This window comes from Panthera onca, chromosome E2 (genome assembly GCF_046562875.1).
Source record: "Panthera onca isolate mPanOnc1 chromosome E2, mPanOnc1 haplotype 2, whole genome shotgun sequence".
Taxonomy (NCBI): domain Eukaryota; kingdom Metazoa; phylum Chordata; class Mammalia; order Carnivora; family Felidae; genus Panthera; species Panthera onca.
Window position 1 is genome coordinate 42,431,608 of NC_138353.1, and position 27,200 is coordinate 42,458,807.

At 44.2% G+C, this 27,200-nt stretch overlaps 1 protein-coding gene across 5 annotated transcripts in view; it reads left to right on the plus strand.

The window, feature by feature from the left end:
• Positions 1 to 3,411: 3,411 nt before the first annotated feature.
• Positions 3,412 to 27,200, plus strand: part of PHAF1 (phagophore assembly factor 1) — a 30,701-nt gene continuing 6,912 nt past the window's right edge. Inside the window, exons 1-9 of one of the 5 annotated variants that reach the window (XM_060650535.1) lie at positions 3,412 to 3,502; positions 3,597 to 3,717; positions 11,395 to 11,477; positions 16,168 to 16,251; positions 20,528 to 20,571; positions 23,159 to 23,238; positions 23,513 to 23,607; positions 24,242 to 24,339; positions 24,426 to 24,538. In XM_060650535.1, coding sequence (XP_060506518.1) covers positions 3,654 to 3,717; positions 11,395 to 11,477; positions 16,168 to 16,251; positions 20,528 to 20,571; positions 23,159 to 23,238; positions 23,513 to 23,607; positions 24,242 to 24,339; positions 24,426 to 24,538 — 661 coding nt within the window. In that variant the 5' untranslated portion in view covers positions 3,412 to 3,502; positions 3,597 to 3,653. Of the gene's footprint in view, positions 3,515 to 3,596; positions 3,718 to 11,394; positions 11,478 to 16,167; positions 16,252 to 20,527; positions 20,572 to 23,158; positions 23,239 to 23,512; positions 23,608 to 24,241; positions 24,340 to 24,425; positions 24,539 to 27,200 lie in introns of all 5 variants that reach the window. The other 4 variants (XM_060650538.2, XM_060650536.2, XM_060650539.2 and 1 more) reach the window with 4 other exon arrangements.

Genomic DNA, 27,200 nt, shown 5'->3' on the forward strand with positions numbered 1-27,200 from the left:
GAAAACCTACAGCAAAGCTCAAAACTGACCAAAAGCGGTAACTTTTTTTTTTTAATGTTTACTTATTTTGAGAAAGAGAACTCGTGAGCACAAGTAGAGAGAGGGAGAAACAGAATCTCAAGCAGGCTTCACTCTGTCACACAGAGCTGATGTGGGGCTTGAACTCAGAAACCATGAGATCATGACCTGAGCTAAGATCAACAAGAGTCAGACATGTAACCGACTGAGCCATTCAGATGCCCCCAAAAGCAGTAACATTTAAGTTACACTGCAAGCACTGACTGTTAGGTGGTACATCGAACCTGGTCTAGGAGGTCAAAAAAGGTTTCCTTTGGACTTAGACCTGAAATCTCAAGAATGGAAGACATTACATTAGCAAAGAGGTGACAAAAGTATTACAGGCAGCGAGGCATGAGTATGGTAAGTTTGAGAAACTAAGAGCAGTTGAGTATTGCTGAAACATGGAAATGAAGGAGGCTGCAGCCATGAGATAAATCTGAAAGGGTCAGTTTAGGCCAGGGGGAGGATCACAAGCAGTGCTGAATGGACCTTTAAGCCATGTTAAAACACTGAGGCTGTTCCCACAGGCAAACAGGAAACCACTAAGAGGTTGTGAGCTTGAGCGAATGGACTCTTAAAAAAGCTCATTTTGGTTGATTGGAGAGAAGACTAGAAGCACGAAGTCCTATTGATCATGTAGTGACCCAGTAGAGAGTTTAGGGGTAGCTTAGTGGGCGTGGAGACATTTCAAACCTGAGAAAATGTACAGTTCTGACAATTTTCCCAGTTTTTCTTATCAGGCTGGTTGTGTTGCCCTAAAATTCCTAAAATTTCATTAGTTGTGACAGTTTCTTATTGGCTAGGCTATTGCCCAGAGAGGAGGAAACCTTTCTTCTACCTGCCTGGTTAGTAAAATAGTAAAGTAATGTGGATTTACAAGGTCCGCCTGGTCTCCTTGGGTCTGCATTTGACCATCAGGGGTTGGATGTGAGAGCTCCCCCTGCTGGCCCCCTGTCTCCATTCTAAACAAGTTTCCTTTTATTAATTTTCACATCCATTTTCTAAGCTGAGAAGGTCCCTGCTTGCCCAGCTTAAACTGTTGAAATACCACCTGTGCTCCCTCTTAGTGGTCCACCAGCAGCCAGTTCAATATATCTGAACATCCTCACCCTCAGTGATGGGAATGGCAGTTGCTGACATTCTCCCAAGTTGGCCTACTCCCCTGAGGCCCCTCATACTTCCGAGCCGTGTACCAGGCTCTGAACAATGGCCTCCTCCCAGATCACCATCCCAGAACTGTCACTCCCACCCCTGACAAAAACCTAGGTAGATCGCACTTAAGCCAAAGGTTTGGGGATAACACAATGAGCAAAGATAATCATTTGTTGTTGACTGACATTGTTCACAGAAACCTATCTGCCTATCACCCCGATAGGAAATTTCTTAGGGGCTTCCCTGCCCTTGTTCTTCCTGTAACTTGGATTTTCCAGACTAAAAATCTTTTTCATGTTGTCATCCATGTGGCTTTCTCTGCCTCTGTCTTTCCCACACCCCTCACGACCTGCCCCACCCCTCTTTGTTCACCAAAAATAAATCCCTCCAAGTATTTTTTTAATCTAAGAACAAGTCTTAGTCGGGTTGGATTTTATTTCAATTCAAACATTTTAGATTGACTAAGATTAATCCTCACCAATGCCAGAAGTTTTTTCTAGGTCTATTCCCATGCTATTCTAGGCCAGCCACCCAACTAACCTTTCCTAAACCTATCCTATCCACATATAATCCAAACTATCTACATCTTTTTTAAAAAAAATAGTTATTTATTTTGAGAGAGAGAGCTGGGGAGGAGCAGAGAATCCCAAGCAGGCTCCATGCCATCAGCCCATACTCTGGGCCCGAACTCACAAACTGTGAGAGCATGGCCTGAGCCAAAATTAAGAGTCAGACACTTAACCGAGCCACCAAGGTGCCTCATAGCCTATCTACATCTTTAATGTTTGCCATGCATGGTAAGAAGTAAATGTCCCCCTTAACCCTGAGCCTCTCCCTGTATTAGGTATTATTGATAATTTTTGTTTATCTTTCCAGGAATGTTCTTTTCGGTATGACCAATGTTTCTTTTATTTGTTTTTACATACTAGTACAGTTTACACCTGCCTTTTTTCTCTTACAGCTCCTTCTAAATCAGCATACAGGGATATAACGTACTTCTGATTTTTAAACGCATTCTTTTATATATATGTGTGTATATATATATATATACACACACATATATATGTATATATATGTATATATTTATATCACAGTTTAGTTAGCCACTTCCCTACTGATGTACATCTCAATGACTCAGTTATATTGTTTTGGCATATGATGCTGCAATGGACATCCTTCTCCGTGTTGTTTTAATGCCAGCAGCAGTGACTTCAAGTTTTGATGGAGCCTCCCAAGTTACATTCCTACCAAGCCAGTTTGAGAATTTAGCATGTCATTCTCTACTCTGCTAAAAATCTTCCTCGAAGGGCAGTGTAATGTAAAGAACTCGGGTTCTACCGCCTAGCATCACAAGGCCATTGACTTCTCTGTGCCTCATTTTTTTCGCTTGTAAAGTGAGGTATATAATCTGACATCTCAGGGTGGTTGTGAGAATCCAGAATCTGCTTCCATGAAGATTTAGCTTTACAAGAGGTCGTGATTGCCTTGTAGTTTTTGAGTGCCCCAGGTCATGGACCAAAAGCTCAGGTTCAACAGGCTAGAGGAGCCCCTCCTCCGACCTATAGATGAGGAGAATGAAGCAAAAAGGGCACCAGAGGTTTGGTCAAGACCACACAGCATTGGCGGCAAAGCTGGCTCTGGCTAGAGTCTGAGCTGCTGCCAACGACCTCTGGATACCGGCCCCAGGAGGCTGTGTACATCTGCACTAGGTCAATGGGAGGTCTGGCCTAGCTCCTCCCTCCTCAACCCTCTACCCCACCTCCCTGCCCCTACCCAAACACTCAAGCACACTACGCACTCACTTTGAAGTCCGTGTCCTCCCTCCCCGCTGGGCCTCAGACGTTGCACCCTCAGAAGTCGCCTTTTGCGCCCAGTGAGTATCAGTAGGACATTCGTGTAGACAGCAGACAGATGTCGTATAACCACGTCACATTTGTGTGTTGCCTGGCGTGCACATCTTTGTGCAGACATGTAAAACGTGTATGGTGTGGTGTGCAGATGTGGGGGTTCACGGAGTACGGGGTCCCTCGTTATGCAAGCGCCCACCCTTCCGCGTCATACTGTCTGGCCTCCCTCACGCCACTATGCGACTTTCACAGCATTTTGCGCCTGCGCGACTCCGCCTTGGGCTCCTTCCCCCCACCCCGCGATTGAAATCTCGCCTTAGCCCCGCCCCCGTCACGCTTTACGGCTCGGCACGCCAGTTTTGCCGCAGACGCTCCGGCTACCGCCGCTGCCCCTGCCGCCGCGGCTGCTGCCGGTGAGCCGAGCTGAGCTGAGCTGAGCTGAGGTGTAGTATTGGGTTAGTGCCGCCGGCGGTCGAGGAGCAGGTAGAGAGCCACGCCGGCGGAGCCGGCGGGTTAGTCGCTGCTTTGTCTCCTCAGTTTCGGTCCCGTCTGCGTTGCTGCAGGGAGGCCGCCTCGGCCCGGCGAACTGAACCAATGCTGGATCTGGAGGTGGTGCCGGAGCGCTCTCTGGGAAACGAGCAATGGGAATTTACGCTGGGTGAGTGTGGGGTTCTACCTCAGGACTATGCTTCTTTCTTCTCTCCAGGCCCTTCCTGTCTCTGGTCTCTGCCTCTTATTCCCCTGCGCCCGCGGCTCCTCGTCTTTTCCGTCCTCACAGCTCTTTGGGTTCCAGGCACTAACTTACCTGCTCCTACCGGCCAGACCCACCCGTCTGTCGCTCAGCCTGGCCTAGATGCCCTCGCCTCAGGCCTCAGCAGGGCTCCTCCTGGGGCAGTGGTAAGGTAGTAATAATAACAATGGTGGACACGCCCCAAACACTTACCCAAGGCCAGGCCCTCCTTCCCTGTGCGTAGTTACCTCAAGTATGCCTCCTTGGGATCTGAGGGTCCATACTTTTGTTTTTCCTATTTCTATTTTGCACCCTTAATAGCTAAGAAGTTACACTCTAAAACGCCACAGTAGTCTGTCTCCCTTTGCTTTTCTGGGCTGTGAGTTGCCTTGTCGGAAGGGGAAACCTAGGCTTAGATCCCATAATCACGTGTTAGGGATCTAGTCAAGGGAGGTGAGAAGAGTTTGTATCTTAAAGGAAATTGTGACTTGTTTCTTGTTTTTAATGTGGTCGATGTGTGATTTAATCCTAAACCCAGACCTTAGCAGAGAGAGTTGAAGGTTGAATGACATAAGAGTTCAGGGAAAGTAACGTTCAGTTTGTATAAAATGCAGTTTGGCCATTTTTGGGGGTTGGGGCCAGTTTTAACTACCCCCAACGTCGCTGCCTTTATGTGTAGAAGTATGTGCATTCAGTAAGTCCACTGTGTGTTTACACTTATCCAGCACTAGGAAAAAGGGGTGTGGACCAGGTGTTGGTGCTGTTTGTGTAGATCTGAACTTTTGTCCCACTAATTTGGGCTATTGGGCTGAGTCACCTACTCCTTTGGGCTATAGCTTATCCTTGAATCTGGAATACTCATCTATGGAGATAGCATAAATGAGGAACTGGAGGATAGATGCTGGTAGGACCCTACTGTGCTCAGTGTTTCCAAGAACTAACTGAACTACAAGCCTCTGGGTTTGAGCCAGTTTTATTGAGTGGTCGTAGCCAACTTCTCTCATAACTTAAACCACACCTGCAGAGTTATTCCCCAAATTTTAGCTGGTGTGAAACACTCTGGCCTGTTGTGAAGCACCAAGAATTTGACTGGGAGGCCAGTGATATATTTACCTCCAGATCCATTCGTCATGCTGTTGCTGTTTGTCTTCTAGTTAAGAAAGAACCTCCCTCACAGCTTCTCATACCAGTACTTCACAGGGCAGAGTGAGAACCACAACCATAGCTTCAAACTGTACTTGATGGTGTGACTAGGTTGTGGATCTCTGTGGTAGTCTCTTGGCCAAAAGTTGAGGGGTGCCTGGTTGGCTCAATGAGTAGAGCATGCAACTCTTAACCTCAGGAGTTGCGAGTTCGAGCCCCATGTTGGGGCCAGAGTTTACTCGAAGTAAAATAAAGGTATTATTTGAAACCAGGATTTCAAAAAAAAAAAAGCTGGGTGGAAGGGCAAAGTTTCTTCTGTCAACTATTTAGATACCTTAACCCTTACTCCTAACTTTGCCAGTTCCCAGAAATCAAGGGTTAGGGTAGTTCTTTCAAATTGTCTAAATAACAACAGTGAGAAGAGAATTTCTTTCTTTTTTTTTTTTTTTTTAAATGTTTATTTATTTATTTTGAGAGAGAGAGTGCTCAGACGAGTGGGGGAAGGGGCAGAGAGAGAAGAGAGGGAGAATTCCAAGCAGGCTCTGTGCTGTCAGCACAGAGCCCAGCACTGGGCTCGATGTCGTGAATTGTGAGATCATGACCTGAGCTGAAATCAAGAGTCAGACACTTAACTGACTGAGCCACCACCCAGGTGCCCCCAAAACAGCATTTCTGTACGGTGGGCCCAGAATTGAACTTTGAGGGAAACCTCATAGAGGCAGCTTGGCCTTGATGATTCTTTTGTGGATCTTAAAAATCCACATTTTTAAATCATGTCTGCCTGAGAGATGATGATCATTTTTAACTTCCTGAAGCTTAAAAAAAAAAAAAAAAAAAAAAAAAAAAGATTTTTCTCTCTCTCAGTCTTCTTCCCAGCCCTCAACACATCTAAGCTGCTGTTGTGGCTGATAGGTAGGGATAGGTCTAAGGTGGATCTATGCTTTAGAATTACATTCCTAGAGAACCAGGCAGTGCTTAACTAAAGTTACCACAGCCCTGTAAGGTAATCTTCATTTCCCAGATGAGGAGCAGGCTCAGAAAGGTAGAGATGATGAAAAGTAGGTAGCTGAACAGGGATTCCCTGCTTCCCACCACTCTGCCCTTCTAAGGATGGACTCAGCTTTGTCTCTAGGTTTCTTTTTGGAATCTCTGCAAATGCAGATGCATCAAGCCCTTGCCATCATCTGCCTGGCATCACAGTGGGGATCTGCATCCAGCTTCTTGGCTGCCTTCCTGGCCTTTGTGTAATGTTGGGAGATTAGGGAAATGCCAACAACATAGGGAAAGGCAAACCTAGGCAAAGAGGACTCTCTGGTAATGCCACTGATGGCTTGACTAATGGTGAAGTAAAGGCAGTGCAAACTTGAAATGTTTTCAGTGAGACTTGGAGAATGTATTGGTGTAGAAGCATATCTCTGAATTGTTCTAGAGAGACTGAAGGCTTACTCTGTTGAAGGCAACATATGTACCCCTGCGGACTCTGCTTACTAACATCAAAAGTTAAATAAGAAATGCTCCTGTGCCCTGAAGAAGTTAGTCTCATGTGGGTTAAGGGATAAAGAAATAGTTCATTTTATTAAAATGAGGGAGAGGTCATGTAGGGTGGTTTGGAAGGGGAGAAGGGACTTGACCTGATGGGATTCAGGGAGGGCTTCCTATCAAACTACAGAAGTCAATATCATTCCTGGAGCCAGTGAGCACCAGGAAAGCCCTATCAGAAATCTGCCATGGGGCACCTGGGTGGCTCAGTCGGTTAAGTGGCTGACTTTGGCTCAGGTCATGCTTTCATGGTTTGTTTTTTATTTTTGTTTTTGTTTTTTATTTTTTTTAATGCTTATTTATTTTTGAAGGAGAGAGAGAGAGAGCATGAGCAGGGGAGAGGGAGAGAAAGAGGGAGACACAGAATCCGAAGCAGGCTCTAGGCTCTGAGCTGTAAGCACAGAGCATGATGTGGGACTTGAGCTCACTAGCCATGAGAACATGACCCAACCAACTGAACCACCCAGGTGCCCCATGATCTCATCATTTTTGAGTTCAAGCCCCATATCGGGCTCTGCACTGGCAGTACAGAGCCTGCCTGGGATTCTCTCTCTTTCCCTCTCTCTCTGCCCCTCTCCCACTTGCACGCACACGCTCTCTCTCTCTCTGTCTTTCAGTAAACAAACAAACAAACAAACTTAAAAGTAGGAAATTCTAGGGGCGCCTGGGTGGCTCAACCGACTAAGTGTCCGACTTTGGCTCGGGTCATGATCTCACAGTTGGTGAGTTCAAGCCCCACGTCGGGCTCTGTGCGGACAGCTCAGAGCCTGGAGCCTCCTTTGGATTCTGTGTCTCCCTCTCTGTCTGCTTCTCCCCCACTTGCACTCTGTATCTCCCTCTCTCTCTCTCTCTCTCTCACTCTCTCTCTCAAAAATAAAGATTAAAAAAAAATTTTTTTTTTTTAAATAGGAAATTCTACCGCCAGATTTCTCTTCTACGGTGTCTCCATAAACATAAATCTTACAGTCAAATTCAAAACAAAACACTGGGAAAGATGGTGTGTGTAGGGAACTATAAGCAGTTTGGTATTATAATGAGAGTGTGATGTACTGGTGGAAGAAGAAAATGGGTTCTCCAAATTCCCAATTCTTTCTCGTGATAGCTGCCTGGGACACTGTCAAGGAGCTTTTGGGTCCATTGGAAAAGAAGGTATCTATTAGTGAAATGTGTTGCAGACACAGGTTTAGGAAGAAAGTTAGAGGCTAGATTTGGGGAGGTGGAGAAGGAGAAGGAATCTAGAGGTTTCTGGCTTGAGTGGTTGGGTAGATATTAGAGGTATGGAGACCCAGAATACAGAGGAGAACTCAGATTGAAAAGAAGGTGAAAAAGTCTCTTTTAATCTGTTAACTTTTTATTTGCCTTTTTTTTTTTTTTTAATGTTTATTTTTGAGAGAGAGAGAGCACACAAGCAGGGAAGGGGCAGAGAGAGAGGGAGACACTGAATCTGAAGCAGGCTTCAGGCTCTGAGCTGTCACCACAGAGCCCGATGCAGCCTCAGACTCAGGAACTTCAAGATCATGACCAGAGCCGAAGTCAAATGCTTAACCAACTGAGCCACCCAGGTGGCCCTATTTGCCTGTAGATGTTCTATGTACATATATAGATATATAGATATATATATAGAAAGCAGAATAAGATATGAATCAGAAACTAGGTGGTTGGTTGGATGAGTGTATGAAGGATGGGCAGAAGGAAACATTGCCCATCATAGAGATCTGGGGAAGTTAGAGGAACAGCAAGAAAGAATGGTGTTAGTAGAGACAAGATGAGGGTGCTCAGAGTGAGACAGTGGTCACCAGGGTCTATGGTACAGGACCTACATGTCCTATAATAGCTTTTTTTCACTTAGAGTTCAGCAGATATGTAGGACCACCTACTGTTGTGCCAGGCATGGTGATTGGGTGCTAGGTGTATGACAGTGAGTAAAACAGGCAGTGTTTCTATCCTCAAGGTATAGGGGAGACTAACAGAAATAAACAGGGGGCATCTGGGTGGCTCAGTTGGTTGAGCATCTAACTTCTGCTCAGGTCATGATCTGGTTTGTGTGTTCAAGCCCCACGTTGTGCTCTGTGCTGACGGTGCGGAGCCTAGAGCCTGCTTTGAGTTCTATGTCTCCCTCTCTTTCTGCCCCCCCCCCCCCCCCCCCCCCGCTCACACTCTGTCTCTCTCTCTGTCTCAAAATTAAATAAACATTAAAAATTAAAAAAAAAATAAATAGGATGGGAGGCTTCATTAGATAAGGCAGTTGGGGAAGTGAGATGTGAGTCAAGACCTGAAGAATGAGAAGGAACCAACCATGGAAAGGACATTCCAGCAGAATCTGAGCTAGCACAGAGGCCTAAGTTAGCAAAGAGCTTAACAAATGTGCTGGGAACAAAGGGAGGCATGATGAGCAGTGGAAAGAAAGATGGAGGTAGATAAGATCGAGAATATTCAGGGACTTTAGGTGGTGACATGCTGTTTGGGTTTTATAACCCCGTAGTGGGAAATCATTGAAGGGTTGTAAGCAGACAAATGATGAGATCTGTAATACATAGGATGTATACAGTTTAGAAAGCTGACATACACTCCATACCCTTTTTTGGGTCTAGGTAACTCTGTTCGGACTGGACAGTGCTCTAGTGTCTTTGTCATACATATGTTTGGTTCCCTTTAGAGGCCTTTTGTAGCCTTCCTTTATCAGCAGCTGTGTGACAACTGGTCATTGTAGCTGCTTTGTCTCCTCCAGATGGGGTTTCTCCCCAGATGACTCAAGACCTGAGGATCTGAAGATTCCAAGGCCAGGGATTTGATGTAGTTAGGTGGAGAAGAATCCTCTCTTGAGAAACTGATTTGTGCCATGTAGGTGAGAGAAACCATGTGGCCTTCTGTTTCTCAGCACATAACCAAGCTTATCTGTCTTCTCCACATGATGTTTGCCCATTCCTTCTGGGAGAGTATAGATGCTTCTCCATTTCAGGAATGGCAAAGCTGAGTGATGCATCCAACTTGTTCATATTCTCAACAAACATTTATTAAGCTTCTACTATGTATCAAGCCCTATGTTACCAAAGGCTGGAAAGAGCCTGTGTTAAGGTGTCGTGTCCTCCAACTTTCTTCAAATTATAGAATGGACCATCAAATGAAGGCAAGTTTAGATGATTGTTTAAATGTAGATAGACCATGCATTTTTATAACCTTCTTTTTCTTTGTATGCAAGCTCTTTTCTGCACATCTGTCCGAAGATCAGAGGTAAACTGATCTTGAATGTGAGCCACTGTGTGCTTCCCTGAGGTCATATGGTGGTCCCTCTTTCTCCCTTTCTTTTATTACCTACTCCATAATCCTTCAGCTTTGCTGAATAAATATTTATTCAACAGCCACTGTGTGGTCAGCCCTGTACTGGGTACTGGGGATCCAGAGAGTGGTGAATAGCACAATACTGTCCTTGGATTCAGAAAGCTGTGAGTCTTTGGATTTTGTCTGAGACTTTGTTTTGGATTGTCTCTCTTTGAGTTTCTTCTTGTTTGAAATATAATGGACTCTGAAAACATACTTTTTGGTATTCCCTGGGAGTCCTGGGATCTTAGAGATATTGTTGGCATTTGGATTTCTTAAACTGGGTGCATATATAAATTTGTTTACAGTGGGCCATGAGTTCAACAATCAGGTATTAAGATTTAGAGGATTTCTGGGTTGATAAGTAAGGATCCAGTGAAATCTTTAGTAAAATGAATTGATTCTGGTAGATGTGATGTTTTAAGTTTATTTATTTATTTTGAGAGAGAGAGAAAGTGAGCAGGTGAGGGGCAGAGAAGAGAGGGAGAGAATCCTAAGCAGGAGCCTGCAGAGCTGGAAGCAGCCTCAGTCTCATGAACCTTGGGATCATGACCTGAGCCAAAACCCAAGAGTTAGACAGTTAACCAACTGAGCCACCCAGGTGCTCCTCTAAGGGCTCATTTAAAAAGTTAAATAAAAGTAAATTGGGGCACCTGGGTGGCTCAGTCGCTTAGGTGTCTGACTTCAGCTCAGGTCATGATCTCGCAGTCCATGAGTTGGAGCCCTGTGTTGGGCTGTGTGCGGACAGCTCAGAGCCTGGAGTCTGCTTTGGATTATGTGTCTCCCTCTCTCTGGTCCTCCCCCATTCTCCCAAACTCCCTCCCTCCCTGCCTCCCTCCATCTCTCTCTCTCTCTCTCTCTCTCTCTCTCTCTCTCTCTCTCTCTCAAAAATAAACATTAAAAAATTAATTATTTTAGAAATAAAAAGTTAAAAATCACACATCCAGGGGCACCTGGATGGTTCAGTCGGTAAAGCGCCTGACTCTTGGTTTTAGCTCAGGTCATGATCTCACAGTTTGTGAGATTGAGCCCTGCATTGGATTCTGTGCTGACAGTGCAGAACCTGCTTAGAATTCTCGCTCTCTTCTCAATAAACAAAAAAATTTTTTTTAATGAGCTCTTACAAGTCATGTGCTCCTGCAGAGTCTCATTTGAGAGATGAGGAGACATGCCAGAAAGAAAGAGAGGAAGGAACCTGCCCTAGGTTATATGTAATTCACGGAAGAGTGAGAACCAGAACCTTGGTCTCCATATCCAGAGTCATGCAGTCAGTGCTTTTCTCACTGTTTTTTGGTTCATGCTGACTTTGCCTTCTCTGAGTCCCTTTTCTGCTTGGGATCAGCATAGTAGTTCCCATTTCCAGAAATCTTTTTTGTGTATTCACTCCCTTCCCTTATACAACCCAACTGTTCCCTTAGTACTTGCTGCTGACTTTATTCTAGCTTTTGCTGCTTACTGAACTTTTATTTACTCATATGTTTGTAGACCTTAATGGCCCCTGTTCCCACCCCAGGTTTTACTGCAGGGTCTAATGTCTAGTACAAAGATAGATGTCAGTAAATGGATAGCCCAGGTAACCACACAGTTGTTCTTGCTTTATTTCAGGAATGCCTCTGGCTCAAGCAGTAGCCATTCTTCAGAAGCACTGTCGCATCATCAAAAATGTCCAGGTTCTCTACAGTGAACAGGTGAGTGGTAGCTGATTTGTTTACTGAAATAGCATTCCTAATAGTTGAGTCACTCCAGAGGTTGATGCTCTGGGAGAGGCAGACTGGCAGGAATTGCTGGGTCAGTGTGTTTGAATGGGAGAATCTCCAGCACTGGTCAGTTACCAAGTACATTTTGATTCTGAAACTTTTGGTCTTGATAATGTAGTGCTGTCAGGTTTGGAAAGGCAATAATAACTGAACTTGTTTTTTGATGTGTTTGACTTAGCTGATCCTTAGGGACATTTCAGTGGGAGGTCACCTCAGGGACTATCTTGTCTTCTAGAGTGCTTGCTTCTTCTACTTTTGTGTTTAAAATGGTCTTTTCTGCTTTGTTGATTGCTTTCATTTGTGTTCAGAGTTGTTGCAGTGCAGAGCACTCCAGACTTGAAAAGAAACAGGTGTAGCTCATTCCTTTGGTGAGAATGAACTGATACATAAGATCATATATCAAAATATTGGCTCCAAATTAATGGACATATTTTACTCTTTTTTTTTTTATCTGACTTATGGTGGTCTCTATTAAATGTTGGTCAGTTGTGCCAGGAATTAACACCTATAATATAATGTTGCATGTGCTTACAAAGAACTTTTCTGTTTCCAGAAAGAGTGTATACGTTAGCACTAGAGAACTTTCTGAACATCAGGATTTTTTGTATTTGGTTTTATAAGCAGAGTTGGGGACTGTTTTATTATGGGCTTTTAGAAATAAGATGCTTCTTGTCTCTTTAAAAATGCAATCCCCCTTCTGAACTCTGAAATCTATGATTCTTTTGTGACACAGACCATGTGTTGCTGTGTGTAGCAACTTTTATGGTGTCCTATGTGTCACAAACCTCAGGGAATAGTTTTGAGCCTATCTAGGCTACAGGATGTTCTCACTGTCTTTTCTGATACCTTATAAGTACCATTTTGATTATTTTAGTTCCATTTGTCCCATTTAGTTGTTTCAAATCCTAAAGCAAATGACTGTTTATTTTCGACATGAAAAATGTTGTGGATTAGAGGAAGGTGAGATTTCTGTGAGTCTTTCCAGTTTGCCTAGTGTCAAAGTTGAGCCTCTTATCTATGTCCAGACATTACTTTCTGCAGTGCAATACCCCTCTGCCAGCCTACTGAAAGAGTTCCCATGTGAAGAGTCCTCATGAGACAGGGAATGCATAATCTCCAAGCAAGTTCTTGGATATTTTTGTGGTACCTAACACGGAACAAGGGACTTCTAGGAGTAGGACAAAGGTGCCTTGAGCCACAGTGCCAAAGTACTTCCTCATTTATAAAGTGAAGAATGGTGACTTTTCCACTTTGTTGCACTCAGATCATCCCTAACCTACTCTGACTTTCAGTGTTAGACCATGAGGGAATTACTCATGACAATTAGCAACTATCAAAATAGGGATAATGGGTTTGCTTCTTGAGCTTTTAGGTTCCTGCACATTCAGTTAAATCAGATTTGGGTACCCCAAGAGTAGATAAAATTGAACATAGGCTTTAAACTAGTAATTTTTTTAAAAGTGTTTTTAATGTTTATTTTTGAGAGAGAGACAGAGCATGAGAAGGGGAGGAGCAGAGAGAGAGGGAGACACAGACTCTGAAGCAGGCTTCAGGCTCTGAGCCGTCAGCACAAAGCCCAACACAGAGCTCGAACTCATGAACCATGAGATCATGACCTGAGCCGAAGTCGGATGTTTAACTGACTGAGCCACCCAGGTGCCTCTTAATTTTTTTTTTAACGTTTATTTATTTATTTATTTTCTAGAGAGAAAGAGAGCATGAGTGGGGGAGGGTCAGAGAGAGAGAGACACCCAGAATCCAAAGTGGGCTAGGCTCTGTCCACACAGATCCCCATGTAGGGCTCGAACCAATGAACCAAGAGATCATGACCTGAGCTGAAGTTGGACGTTTAACCACCTGAGCCACCCAGGTGCCCCTTTAATTCTTTTTTTAATGTTTTTTTATTTATTTTTGAGACAGAGAGAGAACAAGAGCAGGGGAGGGGCAGAGAGAGAGGGAGACACAGAATCTGAAGCAGGCTCCAGGCTCTGAGCTGTCAGCACAGAGCCCAACATGGGGCTCGAACTCACAGACTGTGACATCATGACCTGAGCTGGAGTTGGACGCGCAACTGACTGAGCCACCCAGGCGCCCCTTTAATTTTTTTTTTTAAATGTTTAGTTTTATTTTGAGAGAGCAAAGAGTGTGGATGGGGGAGGGGCAGAGAGAGAGGGAGACACAGAATCCCAAGCAGGCTCCAGGCTCTGAGCTGTCAGCACAGAGCCCAATGTGGGGCTCAAATTCAGGAGCTGCAAGATCATGACCTGAGCCGAGGTCAGATGCTTAACCACCTGAGCCACCCAGGTGCCCCGGCTTTAAATTTTTTAAACAAATTTTTAAGAATGAAGTTTATATCTTCCATCACTACTTTTGTTGTCTGTTGTCCCGACCTTTGGGTACAAATAGTTTTAGCATTAAGCTCATTTTCCCTTATGTCTTCTAAGGAGCTGGAATCAGTTGGAAAACATGGATTTTTGAGCCCAGATCTTGGTTCAGATCCTTGTTCTTCCCATTTTTTAGCTATGCAACTTTTGACAAGTTAATAACCAGTCTGGTTCTCCTTCTTAATATGGTTATTGTTTCCTTGTAATAGAATAATCTTTTGAAGAGGATCAAGAGGAGATGGTCTCTCAGAGCTCTGAGCTCTGATATAGTGCTTCTTAAATGTGGGTCCTGTCCTCTTCTGCCTTCCTTTCCATTTCTTCCCATTTGTCTTCTTGCTTCCCATCAAGTGCAAAGAATAGTCTGGCCCCATTAAATGTTTCAGAAATATCTTCTTATCTCTAGCAAATCACACCTTGGAGGTTAAATGTGCATATCAAGTGGGTCCCATCTTTCTTAGAGGGAAAAGTATGAATGACTAGGAGCAAACAGCTTTACTAAACTATTTCATATGGAGAACTGTGTAATTCTGGGATCACTGGAAGAGCCTGCTTAAACACCATATAGTACATGTATATTTTGATTCCAGAGATACTTAGGATTTACTAGTAAAATATTGATTGTGAGGATAATTTACTTGCTTTTGAAAATTATCTAGTTATGTCCTGAATTGTAACAGTGCCGGGAGAAAAATGATCAGATCTTGGGAGAGTGTAAGAAAATTCCAATCCTCCCATTGTTCCTACTCCAAACAAGGATCTCGAAGGATGCTAAAAGGTTGCTTCATCCTGCTTAATGCTGTGGAATAGCCCTCTTAGAAATGTGTTCTGGGTTGAGAATAAGTGACCTAAGGTCAGAGTTCATCATTCTATTATCTTGCTTGAGACCTGATGGTTTTAGACATTCATACAGACCTACTGGAAAATTACAACATTCTTTCTTCTAGTGTTTGCCAGGCATGGTGGTACCTCCTAGGCCTGCTACCTTGTGAAGATCAGTGGGGTAGGAGGGAGGAGATAGTCTTAGCTAATCCCAGAAGGCTCTGGAGAGAATTTTTCCACTGAGGCCCACACCAGTGGCACCTGGCCTTCCAGCCTACAGTTCTGTCTCTGACAGCCACACTTCTTTGATTCACTGTGCCTGCCTTGGGAGGCTCTATAAAGAAACTTCTCTAAACATTTGAGAGCTTTGTGCCAGTTTCAAGGAGTGGCAGGGTTTTGGATGTTGGTGTTTTTCTTCTGTGGGGCAGCTTGGTTTAGGGCTGTGGAGTGTCTTCAGATGTCGAGTCCTTGAATTGATTGCACTGGAACAGAAGCAGGCAAGTGAGACAAATGTGACGAAACAGTGTTGTATGCTCAGTGCTATGCTTGGTGCCTTCTACCTTACTATCTAGACCTACTATCTCCGTTCCCACAACAACCCTAGAGGGAAGAGATGATGTTATTCCCATGAAGAAACTACAGCTCAGAGAAGTTTTGAGAGTCAGTTAAGGTCACCAGCTCACTCGTACCCAAGCCCAGCTCTGTTCACTGCTTTGTGCTGCTGCTCCCTTCCCCCCAGGACTTAGAAGGGGCAAATGTAGAAATACGACTCCTTAGATCTTAGATTTGGGCTTTACAGAAAGAAGCACATGTGATATGGGATGGTGAGGGGAAGGAAGGAAGGAAGGAAGGAAGGAAGGAAGGAAGGAAGGAAGGAGTAAGAGTATCATCTCATACATAAACATCACAAAGTATTTCTTTGTCCTGGAATATGGCCTGAAGCAGTCAAAGTATAGGATATGTTTTCTGTAGATGGTACAGACAACCTTGGGAACAAATGGACATAGGTTCAGCTGACATGCATTGAATATTACTTGCCAAGTTTGGGTCCTGACTAGACCTTTTTACATGGCCTGCGTTCCTCATTGACTGCTCTCTAGGTTTGACAGGGAAACCCATGCTGTAGATGTGGACCCTGACCCTCAAAAGAAAATGGCCTACATACTCACATAATTTTGGCCCTTTCCCCCAGGTATTATTTCTCAAAGCCTAGAAGAAGGAGTCTCTTTTCAGCCAGTGTTAGGAAGCAGCAGCTTCAGGCTGGAAGTAGCAGACACTGCATTCACACAACAGTTTGTTAGTTGGGCCAGGGAGGGGCTGTCTGCACTTACATATTCTCTGTGCATTGCATTTAGACTTGTGAGTTTTTGGTAGGTGCTGTTGAGTAAGTTGTTGAGTGTTTTATTTTTGTTTTGCAGTCTCCTCTAAGCCATGACCTCATCCTTAACCTGACTCAGGACGGGATCAAACTGCTGTTTGATGCTTTCAATCAGAGGCTTAAGGTAACTGTGAATGACAACTAAAGTTTCATGTCAGGCAGATTACTATGTGCTATTGTGAGATGTTTCTGAAACTCATAAGTGGGGGTAGACTCCTGTGATTCGGTGTACGACAGTACTGGGGACTGGAAGCTGTGCCTGTTCCTCTAAAAAGAGGGAAGCTTGGGATGGGGTGGTTGGAAAGTGGCTGGGAGGGACTCCAATCATAGGCTACAGAGGTGGAGGGGAAAGAGTGTTAAAAGCTTTGGGGAATACTATGGGGAGGGGGATTCTAAGTCCTTCAACTTAAGGAAAGCAAGAGAAGAGCTAACTATTGGCACAGATTATCCCAGATCTTAACAGGTGTACTAAAAATGGGGCCTAACTGCAGAATAGGATCAAAAGACTTTAGTCAGGTTTTTGTATCTTGCTTTACTTCATTCTTAGGTCAAGCAATATGACTTGGAAGGTGAAAAACGCAACTGTTCTTCCTAAAATGCTGGAATTTACAGCTTAATACCACCAGTGATGAATTGATTCTTTAACCCCATTGAGGATATGTAAACAAACAACTTGATGGTGTATAGGGTTGTCTTAAGTTCAAGTGCAATTTACTAACACCTGTTTCACTCCAGGATGTTTTTAATACACTATTTACAAATGCCTGGGCTTCACAGATTAGTCATGTGACACCAGACTCATGCCTCAGAGTCACAAGGTTGAATGTGGCTCTGGGCATTGGCATACCAGAGTGCGTATCCTGGTTAGGTTATGGAGTAGCCTTTCCAAAAGACTTGGGTACTTCCTAGTTCTCATCATCCCATCACAAGTGAGCTCCTAAGAAGACAAGATAGAACATGGAAAAGGAATCTGTACACAGAATGGGAATTCTTCATTCATGATGGTTTTTCAAAAGCAAATGTGAACATTCTTAGCCCCACAGTTACCTTGCCTCTCCTTGTGGACTCAGTCATCCTGTCTTCACTGACCAGAAGTTTCACAGTGGGAAAAGGGAGAGAATGGTCATCAGTGTGGCTTCATTACAAATCAGGGAAAATTAATCTGGAAACACCTTTACAAAGAGTTATTTGTTTTAGCTAGGTACGTCCACTTTAGGAGACATAACCCCAGAAGATTATAAGGAAGGTAATGTTGGCAGATACGTATAGCAGGGCTTTTCATAGTAATGAAAAGCTGGAAATAACCTACATGGACAGCAAAAGGGGATGGCCAGGCAGCCCATCATAGAATCACAGCATGATGAGGACAGTATCAAATATTAAGTGAGTACTTGGTACAGATTAGGCACATCACTGAATGCTTCCCGTGCATTTCCCAACTTAACAAGCCTGTGAGCTGTACTGTTTCCCAGTGAGACAAAGGAAGGACAGAGGACGAGTGGTCTGCCAAGCTTTTAACCCTGAATTACCAGTGTGTGATAGCCACTGGAGTAGAAATGACAGCTTCTGTTGATGTATATGGGAAATAAATGTCATAAAAGCTGAAGAAAATTGTGTGAGCACACTCTGGAGAAATGTGAAGAATGAGAAGTACAATTTGAATGAGAAAGGAAGTAATTAGAACCTTCTCTTCTGCTTTCTGTGGGGTCCCTATGAAGAGGAGGGTCTGGGACCCTGCTGGAGCCTCTGGAAACTGAGGAAGTGATTCTCAGGTGCCCTTGGTCAGCATCAGGTTTGACCTGACCCATGTGCCTGCCCCTCCATCCAAGCACTTAAGAATACTCTTCTCAGGGTGCCTGGGTGTCTCAGTCGGTTAAGCGTCTGACTCTTGATTTCAGCTCAGGTCGTGGTCTTACATGACTTCGAGCCCTGCGTTGGGTTCTTTCCTGGCAGCGCGGAGCCTGCTTGGCATTCTTTCTCTCTCTCCCTCTCTCTCTCTGCCCTCTCCTCCTTGTGCACTCTCTCTCAAAATAAATAAAGAAACATAAAAAAATAAAAAGAATCCACTTTTCCCTGATGCTGTCTCCTGCAGTTCCCTCATCCCCTCACTCCCTGCCTATGAGAAAGCCCTACAGAATGAGGCTTCACAAATTTCAACCTTCACAGCTACCTGTCTTTTCCTTTCCTATCTTGGCTGCTGCCATGGCTTCTTCTCTGGGGAAATCAAGGTCTTTTCCAGCCCAGTGGGTGGTAAATCATGAAGTTCAGACTTCCCCAGCTGCTTGTCCCTGTGGCCCAGCAAGCTCCATGGGCCAGATCTGCTTGTTGATTATCCTGGTGACATGAAGGACTCCAAGATGGTTGGTACTCTGGGTCTCTTGCCACAAGTGCCATCCTACATATGCCCTGTGGTTAACTCTGGTCCATTGTTTTCCCATTAGGCAGGCAGGGTTGAAACACCCATAAATGTTGGTCGGGGTTATTGGCAGGTGGGTGACAGCGACACAGAAGGAACATCCTGGAGGCCCACCGCCACAGGGTGAGTGGTGGGAAGCCCTTGGGTGGTCATTGGCCAGCTGTAGGGGTGGCAATAAGGGAGGCAGAGTGCCTGTTCCTGCTATACAAGCAAGGCTTCTGGCTAAAGGGTGAGGCTGTCTACCAGCATGGGGCCCTGGCCTTGGTGAAATGATATACCAGTTTGGCATGATATACTGCCATGCCGGAGCTTTCTGAAGGGACACTGAGTATCTTATTATGAATCACAGCTGTTCCCCTGTTCTTCCTTTAATGACCTCTCTTGGTACCTCCTTTCATGTTTTCTAGTTTCACATTGCCCTTAGCTGACTTCGTAACAGTCAGACTTGTCTGATGTTTTGAGTACCTTTCCTGTGCAAACTAATGAGCCAGACCTTAAAAAGGGCTTAACTTAGTGTGGTACTGGTGAATGGCATACACAAATAGTATAGGAAAGAGTTGATTGAAGTGCTGTGTCTGCCCAGCAGAGGGAGTTACTCTTAGCAAGTAGGATTAGAAGAGCTACATTATAATTCAGAGGTGCCCAACTTGTGGTTCAGTGTTATGACCACTAAACAAAGTTAGAGATAAGGTCTGGCCAAGAGTAAACTAATATGTCTCATTTTCTTTGGTAGTTCCAGATGCTTCTGTATGCAGGGCCCCACAGCTCCTTCTAGGATGAGGCCCATATTGTCAGGGCAAACAGACACTGAACCAGCTCTGCTTATTCCTCTACAGTAAGGGCCAGAACTCCCAACTGGAGGGTAGTAGCTGGTTCTTCAGGCCTTGGCCAGCCATGTTTCTTGCGTAGAAGACTTCATAGTGCTCATTATTTGGCACCACTAGTAGCTGAGTGTTTTAGCAATACCTTTGTCTTTGCCCTCAGTTCTTGGCATTTAATTAAAGGCTGAACCCCTTGAAACTACACAAGGGCACTGATGTTCTCCAGGTACCCTTCAATAGAGATATGTATACATATTTGAATATTGTCACACTTGTCCTAAACTAATATGACTTGTTTTCTAGCAGGATAGACCTCCCCCCATCTTTTTTGTTTTGTAAACCACAGTATTTTAAAGCTGATTTTGAAAGTGACTGGGTCTGGGGTCTTTTTAATGCAGCAAAGTGTGCAATAGCAGGAAGGGGGCTCAGTATCCAAGGTTTTGTCCATAGTTTTAACCTTTATACTATGTGAATTTGTTTCTGTGGAGGTTTCCACTGTTCTGTATGTACAGTCTTCTATATGACCCAGCAGTAGATTAGATAAAGGATCTTTGACCCACAGCCTCCATGGGCATCTGTTCAACAATCTGGATGAAGGGAAAGGAGAGGTTATGCTGTGTGTGTGGTATCAGTTTTTCCTTCAGATTTAAAATGAGAATAAAATGTAATATGCAGTGTTTCAGGAGAATTTTGGCTAGTGATAGATTTTTTTTCTTCACTATTCTATAAATGTCTTTTTTATTAAGATTTTATTTTTAAGTAATCTTTACACCCAATGAGTAGCTAGAGCTCACAACCCTGAGATCAAGAGTTGTGTATTCTATCAACTGAGCCAGCCAGGTGCCCCACTATAAGTGTCTTTTCTTTTCTTTCTTTCTTTTTTTTTTTTTTTTTTAATTTTATTTTAGAGAGATACCGTACATGAGTTGGGGAGAGGGGCAGAGGAGGATAGAGAGAGTGAATCTCAAGTAGGCTCCACATCGAGCACAGAGCCCGATGAGGGACTCAGTCCCACGACCCTGGGATTGTGACCTGAGCCAAAATCCAGAGTCGGACACTCAACTGACTGAGCCTCTCAGGCACCCCTATAAATGTCTTTTTAATCCATCTCTTTCAACTGCAGAGCATTACCAATGCTTAAAATTTGATTTTTTTTCTTTTAGGTGATTGAAGTATATGACTTGACTAAAGTAAAGTTAAAATATTGGTAAGTTTTCTCCCCTGTTGCTCTATGTCACAGGATTGGTACAAATGGACTTTATTACCCTCATTAAGTTAATAAAGAATTCCCATTCCTAGCAGTTCCAGGATTACAACCTGGTACCATGATTTCCTCAGGCAGCCTCCAAACCTACTTAGCTTCCCAAGGAAGAGAAGGAAGTGTTGTTAAGAACATGTTCTGTGTAAAACACTTCTCATATATGTCAGTTCATTTAATCCTTACAGCAAAGCAGGACCTCAGCTTAGGGGTGGTGACGTGACTGTCTTCTGGGTCATAGCTGCCCTCCCCAAATAGGTCTGACCCCAAAGCCTCTATGCTAAAGGGAATGCCAAAGGGACCTCTATTTGGGGGCCAAAATCTACTTCTTTTTTAAAAGTTTTTTTTTTTTTTTTTAATGTTTATTTTTCAGACAGAGAGAAACAGAGCATGAACGGGGGGAGGGTCAGAGAGAGGGAGACACAGAATCTGAAACAGGCTCCAGGCGGTCAGCACAGAGCCTGACACAGGACTCGAACTCGTTACCACAAGATCATGACCTGAGCCGAAGCTGGATGCCCAACCGACTGAGCCACCCAGGCGCCCCAAAATCTACTTCTTAGAATGAAAATGGGGGTGGCCTATATCATGAACTAATATTTGAGCACCCTTTATGGCAAGGTGCTGTGCTACCATCTAGAATACTCCGTTTAGTAAGCTTCCTTAACAGGCTTCCCTTTCCCTTTGTGAGGGCGTGAAAGGGTCCAATTCCTGGGGCTGGCTCGAGCAGCATTTGCCAATAGAGAAGTGGATAAAGCAAATGTGTAATAGTACTGGCCCCTTGCAGATTTCTTTTTGTCTTTTAGTTTTGTTGGAGCCTTTCTTTGTCTTTTCCCTCTTAAGAGTTAGTGGTAGGTACCTATGACCCAACAATAGCACTACTAGGAATTTACCCAAGGGATACAGGAGTGCTGATGCATAGGGGCATATGTACCCCAATGTTTATAGCAGTGCTTTCAACAATAGCCAAATTATGGAAAGAGCCTAAGTGTCCATTGACTGATGACTGGATAAAGGAGATGTCGTTTATATATACAATGAATACTACTTGGCAATGAGAAAGAATGAAATCATGCCATTTGTAGTAACGTGGATGGAACTGGAGGGGATTATGCTGAGTGAAATAAGTCCGTTAGAGAAGAACAGATATCATATGTTTTCACTCCTATGTGGATCTTGAGAAAGTTAACAAGTCCATGGGAGAAAGGAAGGGGGAAAAAATAGTTACAAACAGAGGGAGGGAGGCAAACCACAAGAGACTCTCAAATACAGAGAACAAATTGAGGGTGGATGTGGGGGTTGGGGAGAGGGGGAAATGGATGATAGGCATTGAGGAGGGCACTTGTTGGGATGAGCCCTGGGTGTTGTATGTAAGCCAATTTGACAATAAATTATATTAAAAAAAAAAAAAACTACAATGAGATACCACCTCATACTTGTTTTTTTTTTTTAAGGTGGTAGGTAAAATTAAATAAATAACAAGAATTAGTGGTGGGTAAAATCATGAGGTCCTGGGTTAGACTGCCCTGTGTTCATCATTCTGTTACCTCTGTGACCTTGGGCAAGTCACTTAACCTCTCTAGGCTTGTTTTTCCATCAGAGAAATGAAGCCAGTACGTGGCTACTAGGTTAGGAAGATGACATGAGATACTGCTGGCAAAGCACTTGTCACCATGCCTGGTTAAAAAAAGAGGTGTTCCATGAATTATACTAATTTTTAAATTAACCTTTAAGCATTCTCCTTACATGCTCATCATCTGAAATCATGTGTTGCTCTTCATTCCCAAGCCCCTGCCCCTTGGGTTTTTCCTCTTTGCATGGGATCTGCCCCTCACCCCCAACCTACCTGTTCACCTAGTCCATGGGTGCTGGCTGGTTCTTCTGCCTAGTAAGAAAGCAAGCTGCTTTGCTTGGTTATACACTATTCTCTTAAGATGTTCATCCCTTTTTAAGAAAGTTCCTTTTCAAGCCAAACTGCTAATAGGCATCCTGGGAAAACACATTCACACTCTCTATTCCTGGGGCCCTTCTTTATCCAAGTCCAAATGCCATAGGGCTGAGACTGAATTTATTTCCTTCTAAATTGTGCCTGGTGACCACACGTGTCTTGGGAGGCCCTAGAGGATCAATTCAATATGTCAGTCTCAGGAGACTTGACTTATTCTGACCCCATTAATTATCCTTCACTTAAAAGTTCTTTAATTAGGGGTGCCTGGGTGGCTCAGTCGGTTGAGCGTCCGACCTCGGCTCAGGTCGTGATCTCGTGGTCTGTGGGTTCGAGCCCCGCGTCAGGCTCTGTGCTGACAGCTCAGAGCCTGGAGCCTGTGCCTGTTTTGGATTCTGTGTCTCCGTCTCTCTCTGACCCTCCCCCATTCATGCTCTGTCTCTCTCTGTCTCAAAAATAAACATTAAAAAAAAAAAAGTTCTTTAATTAAACTTGTGTTTTGACATACTTGTAGGCTCACCTGCCTGTGTTTTAAGAATAACTCTTCCAGCCACCATCTTCAGTGATCTGAAAAGCATCTTTGTTTTTCAGTGGAGTGCATTTTAACTCTCAGGCCATAGCTCCCACCATTGAGCAGATTGACCAGTCTTTTGGTGCGACCCATCCTGGAGGTAAGCCAAGTCTATCTGTTTCCTCTGTCACAGCCTATAATGATAAGCCTGGCAAGTGGCACCATCCCAGCCCTAGTGCCCCTTCCTACAGGAAGCCAGGTTCTGGTAGAATTTGTGGGTTGATACTTGGGTGTGAGGGAAAGCTTCTCCCTCTTGTTTTCACCCTAGTAAGTCAGTTCAAGAATCAGGCACAAGGAAGGTGTTACCAGGCTAGTGTGTGTTCTCATCTCTGGTACCATTCAACCATGTCATTTTCTCCTCCCCACTCTTACAGTGTACAACTCCGCTGAGCAGCTCTTCCACCTCAACTTCAGAGGACTGTCTTTCTCTTTTCAGTTAGACTCGTGGACTGAGGCTCCCAAGTACGAGGTTAGCCCTTCCCTTCCCACGGTATTTGTCACCCAGTACCCAGGTGATATGGGCCCAGCAGACAGTGCCACTGGGGAGGTTGGATAGGTACCCTTTTTTGGTTTCCTCATCTCTGAGGTCTTTAGGGGCCAACATGGATAGGACTGATAGCAAGAACAAAGCCTGAGCCAGCATTCCCAGGGGGAGGGCACTTCCCACTGCAGAGTGAGGATTGTCAGAGATAAATCCAGTTTGCCTTGCTTTAAAACTAAATCACTGTGTTTTTTTCAGTAACCTAGAGTTTGAGATAATTCATTCTGGATTTTCAGTTATTTATTGCTTTTAGCAAAATGTTTCATTCATCCTTAGGTAGCAGCGTCCTTAGGGTCGTGAAATGATAGATGTTTGTAAGGCTTACATTTTATTAAAGGAACCATTCCTGCATGTTTTTCTTGATGAAGGAAAGAAAAACTGAGTAAAATGAAAGATGAACTTGAATGGATGGGGTGAGTTTATTGATCTGGAGCCAGGTTTAACTGTTGTTTAGGTTTGACCTGGCCAGTTCTTGAAGACCATGAGTGCTGGAGAAATGCCAGAGCCTGGGCCATATGGCCTGCAGTGGGCTCTCAGTAAAACTTTTGTCCTGTGTTTGCAGCCCAATTTTGCCCATGGTCTAGCTTCTCTCCAGATACCCCACGGAGCAACTGTGAAACGAATGTACATCTACAGTGGAAACAGCCTACAGGATACCAAGTGCGTTTGGGGAGCACAAGTTTCATGGGCCATGGACTCCCTGGGAGGGAGGGTGAAGCCTCTGCTCATTTTGTGCCTGCCTCCAGGGCTCCCGTGATGCCCCTGAGCTGTTTCCTTGGCAATGTGTATGCTGAGAGTGTAGATGTTCTTCGAGATGGAACTGGACCCTCAGGTTTACGACTTCGGCTACTTGCTGCAGGTCAGTTACTGGCCTTGGGGTGGTGGATTATATTCATGTTGAGACGGTCTAAAATCCCACATGCTTAGAGGTAGTTGGTACAAGATAATGTAGATGCTTATGGTTAAAGCTTTCATTTAAATTTAATGAAAAAGGACAAGACACAGTTTTGTCATTAGTAAATCTTAATAAGTAACAGTAGCATTGCTTCTCCTAGCATGTATATAGCCTTCTGTGTGCTTATGTGGATTTTCAGTTGTTCCCAGGCTGTTTACTAGAGATGCATGTTATGAGCTTCGATATTGGAGTGTTCTGCCCTTTTCTACCCCTTATGCCCAGTTCTCAGGAGGCTGGCAGAAGGGACTTCTTGAATTCTGGTTTGGCCACATCCACTGAGAGTTTTGCTGACTATGAACAAAAAAAGAGCTGCTGTCTTCAATGGCTGGTCTCTCTAGGATCCATGTCTCATTTGTGATTTCCTTGTGTGGCATGGCCAATCTCAGCTACTTTGGACCTTGGGTCATGCTTCGTATTAGTAGTACGGGGATCTCCTATGTCGAGTTTGCCTCCGTGCCTTTGGCCTGGGTGCCAGCATAGGGGCTATGCCTAGCCAGTGTTTGTTCATAAATTGGGGTCTTGCATTCGTTTCTAAGGCACTAGTTCTTAGCTATGAAGAATCTGGTGTATGAACTCTGAAGTCACTCCCCTGAGCAGTTAGATAGTTCCCCACCTCCAGGTTAGAAATTTCTAAAAGTGTGGTTTTCTAGCCAAGCAGAAAACTAATGTTACACTTGAGCTATACTGTTTGAGAGAATTGAGCTGTAGCAACAAGGTCAATCTAGGGTCTTTCTTGTCAGAAGGATCACTCCTTGAAACACTGAGGTAGTCAAGGATGGCACAGTTATCCCAAGTGACAGCAGGAGGAGTCTGTTGGGAGCGGGGACTCTCCAGTTCTGACTTCCACCTTGTATAGCACACTCCCAGCAGTCACATCTCACTGCTTGCCGGATGAGTTGGGGAGACACTTTAAGTCAGGGACTCACCCAAGTTACTGTCCAATCTAGTACTCGTTGAGAGTTTCCTTTGGCAAGCGTAACTTGTCTCAGCCAACCCATTTCTCACATGTTTCCTGTGGAGTGCAGCTACAGTGATGTTTTTAAGATAAGAAGACAGTTCCATCTATCTTGGTCCTCACAATAATTTATAGGAAGATTCACTCCAGGGAATCAGAAGCTAAAATAGGCTCCTAAAAATAAGGGTACTTTTACCTGGGTAGGCTTCAGGTAGAGTGAGACGAGAGAGAAGACCCACCTGTGAAGAGTGCCTTCCTAGTAGCCCCATCTGCATATTCACAAGTGTACCTGGGGACTTTGGGCTTACAGTATAGGACTTTTGGTGGTCAGCCAGGATTGCCAAAACTGCAAGATATATAGACCGAGGTTAATGTTGACTATGGTTTTCCCAGGACCTAGTTAATTTATTTATTTATTTTTTGTAATGATTTTTTTTTTTAACGTTTATTTATTTTTGAGACAGAGACAGAGCATGAACGGGGGAGGGTCAGAGAGAGGGAGACACAGAATCCGAAACAGGCTCCAGGCTCTGAGCTGTCAGCACAGAGCCTGATGCGGGGCTCGAACTCACAAACTGTGAGATCATGACCTGAGCCGAAGTCGGCCACTTAACCGACTGAGCCACCCAGGCGCCCCTGGACCTAGTTAATTTAAACACAACCTTATTTGCCACTCATTGTATATGTGCTGTGACTGAAGATTCTTGGATTAGTTGAAGAACTCGGTACCAACTTATTTCAGATTGGGGATTCCTGAAGTCTTCCCTATATAACAAATGGATTATTATAAAGAGCCTTGTCAATTATAAAGTTCTGTGCAGAGTAAGGTGATGGTGGTTATCATGGACCAGGAAATTCAGTCTTCCTCAGGTTCTTGCCTTTTACAAAAGAAAAAAAAGTTTGTTTATTTTGAGAAAAAGAACATGAGCAGGGTAGGGGCAGAGAGGGAGAGAATCCCAAGCAGGCTCTGTGATGTCAGCGCCAAGCCCAACACAGGGCTCAGTCCCATGAACAGGGAAATCATAACCTGAGCCAAGATCAAGAGTCAGAAGCTTAACCAACTGAGCCACCCAGGTACCTCCCCCACCTTTTTTTTTTTTCCCCCCAGTGGAGGAGACAGAAAATACTTCGTTTTTCCATCCACAGAATGGGGAAAATCTTCCTGTTAGGAGTGTCTGTTGCTATTCCACAGCTGCTGCTATGTGTGTGTTTAACTGGAACTGTTTCTGAAATGTATTAGAGTCAGGGTTTAAAGATTCTTCCCAAAGAAGAAACTCATGGCAAATCGGGTTTTCTTATCCTCCCACTTCTCTGGTTTTCGTTTTTGAGTGTTAGTGGGTCTATCAGTGTTTGTAGAATTAGGGATGAGTTAATGGATGTTTCACTCTTGGCTTTTTTATAGAGTGCTTTTTTTCTTTAGGTCCAGTCTCTGGTTGGAGGTTACCATTGAGAAGCCCCTCTTAACATAAATTCTTGTATCTTGTCAGGACCTAGAAAATGGCAAGAGATAGAACCTCATTCTATACTTCCATAGCACCTATGCTGCTGTTTATTGTACCACAGTTGTGTGGTGTGGGATTGGGATCTTCACACCATAAGCTCCAATAAGGA